The 4,640-nt window shown below is 53.0% G+C and overlaps 1 protein-coding gene across 3 annotated transcripts in view; it reads right to left on the reverse strand.

Annotated features, from left to right (window-relative positions):
• Positions 1-4,232: 4,232 nt before the first annotated feature.
• LOC106810608 overlaps positions 4,233-4,640 on the reverse strand; it is a 9,638-nt gene continuing 9,230 nt past the window's right edge. For 2 of the 3 annotated variants that reach the window (XR_001394039.1, XM_014814019.1), the window contains exon 3: positions 4,233-4,518. Coding sequence is in view for 2 of the 3 variants with exons in the window: in XM_014814019.1 (XP_014669505.1) it covers positions 4,315-4,518 (204 nt within the window). In the remaining variant the exon portion in view is untranslated. The remainder of the gene's footprint in view (positions 4,519-4,640) is intronic. The other variant, XM_014814029.1, reaches the window with a different exon arrangement.

Here is a 4,640-nt window from a genome sequence, read left to right on the forward strand (position 1 = left end):
ATTGATACACGTCTCGCCTATTGACGACGATGACGATGACGACGACGATGATGATGATGATGATGATGATGATTCGATGGTGCATGATCATCATGATGATATTGGATGGCATCGGGTAGCGTGTGCATGCATGTGTACATGCGCTGTGCTTGTTACTGCACTCTCGGGGTAGCAGTATCCGTTCGCGTCTGCGCTGGCACGGATTCACTGTGCCCCTTCCGCTGCGTGCGGTGGCGTGTCTGTGGTGGAAATTCTCGGAGGCAGAATTTCTCGTCCGTGAGGGGCGCCACACGATAGTACACAGCGCCATTGCGCTGTGCCATATAGTAAGGGAAAACATAGTCGTGGGAGATAAGTGCGGTGCGCGTGCTTATGTGTGTGTGTGTGCGCGCGCGCGTGTGTGCGTGCGTGCGTGTGTGCGTGCGTGTGTGCTTATGTGTGTGTGGGCGTGCCGTTGCGTGCGTGCTGTGTGCGCTGTGTGCGTGCGTGTGTGTATGTGTGTGTATGTGTGTGTATGTATGTATGCGGGGCGCGCTTGGTATGTGTGTGTGTGCGTGCGTGCGTGCGTACGTGTGTGGTGTGTGTTCATGATGTGGCTGTGTCCGACTGCCTGGCGTCGTGCTTGCTGTATTGTGTGTGTGCGTCGTGTGTGCGCGTGCGTGTGTGTGTGTGTGCTGTGCGTGTGTGTGTGCGTGTGTGTGCGTGCGTGCTGTGCGTGCGTGCGTGCGTGTGTGTGACTGTGCGCGCGTGTGTATGTCGTGGCGTGTGGAGTGTAAAGGTGCAAGTGGCCGCGCCGCACGCTGGAGATAGCGCGAACGTGATAGTCGCCCATTTACACGCTGGGCCCATTATAGGCGGCAAGTTATAGGTTATTAGGCGTATAGGCGTTTCCTGTACGCGCACAGAGTTCTTCTAGTTCCTCCACAACGTGTGAAGTACTCCCGTTTTCATTGTTGCATGCCTAGTGCCTACCTGCGCGGGGTTGTACGTGGAAACAGCGGGGGGACCTGACCGAGAGCGGCGCGTGCATGCATGTAGCAGTGTGCGCGTGCATGCAGCAGTGTGCAGTGCGTGCATGCAGTGTACGCGTGCATGCAGCAGTGTGCGCCGCGTGCATGCCATCAGGCTGCGCGCGGTGCATGTAGCAGTGCGTGCGTGCATGCAGGCAGTTGTGCGCGCGTGCATGCAGCAGTGTGTGCGTGCATGCAGCAGTGTGCGCATGCATGCAGGCAGTGTGCGCGCGTGCATAGCAGCAGTGTGTGCGTGCATGCAGCAGTGTGCGCGTGTGCATGCAGCAGTGTGCGCGCGTGCATGCAGCAGTGTGCGCGCCGGTGCATGTAGCACGTGTGCGCGTGCATGCCAGCAGTGTGCGTGCGTGCATGCAGTGTACGCCGTGCAATGCAGGCAGTGTGCGCGCGTGCATGCATCAGTGTGCGCGCGTGCATGTAGCAGTGTGTGCGTGCATGTAGCAGTGTGTTCGCGTGCATGTAGCAGCTGTGCGCGTGCATGCAGCAGTGTGCGTGCGTGCATGCAGTGTACGCGTGCATGCAGCAGTGTGCCGCGCGTGCAATGCATCAGTGTGCGCGCGCTGCATGTAGCAGTGTGTGCGTGCATGTAGCAGTCGGTGCTGCGCTGCTGCATGTAGCAGTGTGCGCGCGTGCATGTTAGCAGTGTGCGCGCGTGCATGCAGCAGGTGCGCGTGTGCATGTAGCAGTCTGTGCGCGGTGCATGCAGCAGTGGGCGCGCGTGTATGTAGCAGTGTGCGCGTGTGCATGCAGCAGTGTGCCGCCGCGTGCATGCCATCAGTGTGCGCGTGTGCATGTAGCAGTGTGTGCGCGTGTGCATGTAGCAGTGTGCGCGCGTGCATGCAGCAGTTGCGCGCGCGTGCATTGCAGCAGTGTGCGCGTGTGCATGTAGCAGTGTGTGCGTGTGCATGTAGCAGTGTGCGCGCGCGTGCAGCAGTGTACGCGTGCAAGCAGCAGTGTGCGCGTGTGCATGTAGCAGTGTGCTTGCGTGTCAAAGATGTTCAGTAGGGGTAAATTTTGGTGCTGAATGTCATGGGCATATTGGATTTTACCTCGGAGGTCATCTAAGCCAAAAAAACGGAAAAACGGAAAAATATACTGGCTCCTGCAGCAGCATTAAATAAACGCACCCCTGCAGCAACATTAAATAAATGGGCCCCTGCAGCGGCATTAAAGCGTGTACTGCAAGAATTTTCCAGTGTTTCCCCCATTTTCATGATAGCTACCGTTATTGCTTGAGTAACAGCAATTGTCTAGAGTAACGATAACATGTCTTCGAACCTTCGTATTCACCAAATCCAATGAAATCATGCACGATTACAATTTTGCGTTCTGTTTCTGTTTACCCTTGTCATCTCTCGGATTTTCTCGCAGTAGCGCGAGACATCTATCAGGGTGTAGTAATGCATACCGTCGCACCGTAGAAATCAGGTCAGAGTGTAAACACAGACGTTCATACTAGCGTAACAGCATTGTAGTACTAATGTCACGTAAAGTCTGTTATTAGAAAAGCTTGTGGATTGCCAGTCAGATAGTAACACGGGAATGACAATGACAGAAAGTGCTCTGAATTATTGACATAAAAACTCGATAATATTTACCAAACAGAATTGCATGCCCTTTTGTTTTAATTATGTGCACTTGTTCAAAGACGCCATTTGTGATTTTGAGAGTCGGGACACGCAAAAATTTATTGCTGGTATGATGTGGTCAAATCAATTTTTCTATGCTATAACTGCATGAAATCTTGGTGTTTTGAATGTTGGTGTAATCAGTAATATTTTCGCTGTCAGGTGAGACTATATTCAGCTATATTTAGTTTTTCTGAGCAAAATTCTCGCAATACACGCTTTAAATAAATGGGACACACTTTGCACTAACTCGCATTACTGTACAATGCGCGTTACATTGCGTTACTATACATGCATTATGTTACATGCGTAGATAACATAGATAGGTAGATAGGTAGATAGGTAGATAGATAGATAGATAGATAGATAGATAGATAGATAGATAGATAGATGAATGGATAGATGGATAGATAGATAGATAGATGAATGGATAGAAAGATAAATAGATTTTTGCGTATTTTTTTTTCTCAACCAAGTTGTCACCAACGGAGCGCTTTATTTCCCGGGCAACGCCGGGTGTCCTGCTAGTGTGTGATAAACACACAGCCAATGGTATACAATATCACTCATATCATAAGAATAGTGACGTTGTACCCTCACTTTCGCTACGCAACAATATCAGCGAAGTAACAATGCCGCAATGACAAAGCACAACACAACAACAATGCCACGACATGATACTAAGGCCATAACATAATGAAGAAGCCATAGAGATATGACTGAGTCACAGCACGTCTTAAACTGACATCTTGACTTGACAATTTCCCAACATAAAAATGAAGCCATAAGACAATGACAACGGCATCATGGCAAATGACAAATGACAATGACAAAGGCCACGAAGATTTCTCAACAAGACAGCTCATCGTGACAGTCCCCTGCCTCGATCACGTCTCAACACGATAACACATCAACCCGACAACGTCTCGACATTACAATGAAGCCACAATCAATGTCACGATGAAGCCAAAAGGCAACAATGCCTCAACCACAATGACATCTCGCCGACAAATCCGCTGTGGCAGGAACGCACAGCTGAACCCGCAATGCTATGACTATTCTACCTAGTAGTAGTAGTAGTAGTAGTAGTAGTAGTAGTAGTAGTAGTAGCAATAGCAGCAGCAGCAGCAACAGCACCAGCAGCAACAGCGGATTTGTCGTCGAGATGTCATTGTGGTCGAGGCATTGTTGCCTTTTGGCTTCGTCGTGACATTGATTGTGGCTTCACTGTCGTGTCGAGACGTTGTCGGGTTGATGTGCCCACCAGCACCAGCAACAGCAGCAGCAGCACCACCACCAAAACCAGCAGCACCAGCAGCAGCAGCAGCAGCAGCAGCAGCAGCAGCAGCAGCAGTCGGTAGCTATTAGTTAGTTACTCACGTCTGAGGCTGCGACCGTCTCGTCCGGCGTCGACGTCCCGCTGTGAGAATCCGCCGCCGACCTCCGACCTCTCCGTGCCTTCGGACTCCGCCCGCTCCGGCAGCAGCAGCTCCTGCTTGACGACCGTGCTCTCCGGGAACACGTTCGGCCGCGCCCGATAAATTCCGGCCCGCATCCCACCGCTCTGCTGCCGGCCGCCGCCGCCGCGCGTTCTTGGCGCGTTTCGCGGCTGCTGCGAATGCGCGACGAGTGGTAGGCGTCCGGCTGCTCGCCGACGGTCAGCACGGGCCGGAACGCGCCGCCGCCGCCCGGGTTGATGACGGCAGCGCGGCGGGCGGCGTGGAACTGCGGCCATCTGGAGCACGTGCGGCGCGGTTGGCGAAGCTGTCCACTTGTCGGTAGAGGGAAGGGTTCATGGCGTAGGCGGAGACCTGGCGCAGGTCCTTGTCGGGGATCGACGTCGCGTAGGAGAGACGCTGCTGCTGCGGGGGCGAGAAATTACGCACGTCGGTCCGAAACGCGCACTCTGCGAATTTAGAATGCGTTCCGAACGTAGAACGAGAGAGATGTCGCTCTGATTATTGCTAGGCCCTACTGTTCACGG

Source organism: Priapulus caudatus, unplaced genomic scaffold (assembly GCF_000485595.1).
Source record: "Priapulus caudatus unplaced genomic scaffold, Priapulus_caudatus-5.0.1 Scaffold17, whole genome shotgun sequence".
Lineage (NCBI taxonomy): Eukaryota > Metazoa > Priapulida > Priapulimorpha > Priapulimorphida > Priapulidae > Priapulus > Priapulus caudatus.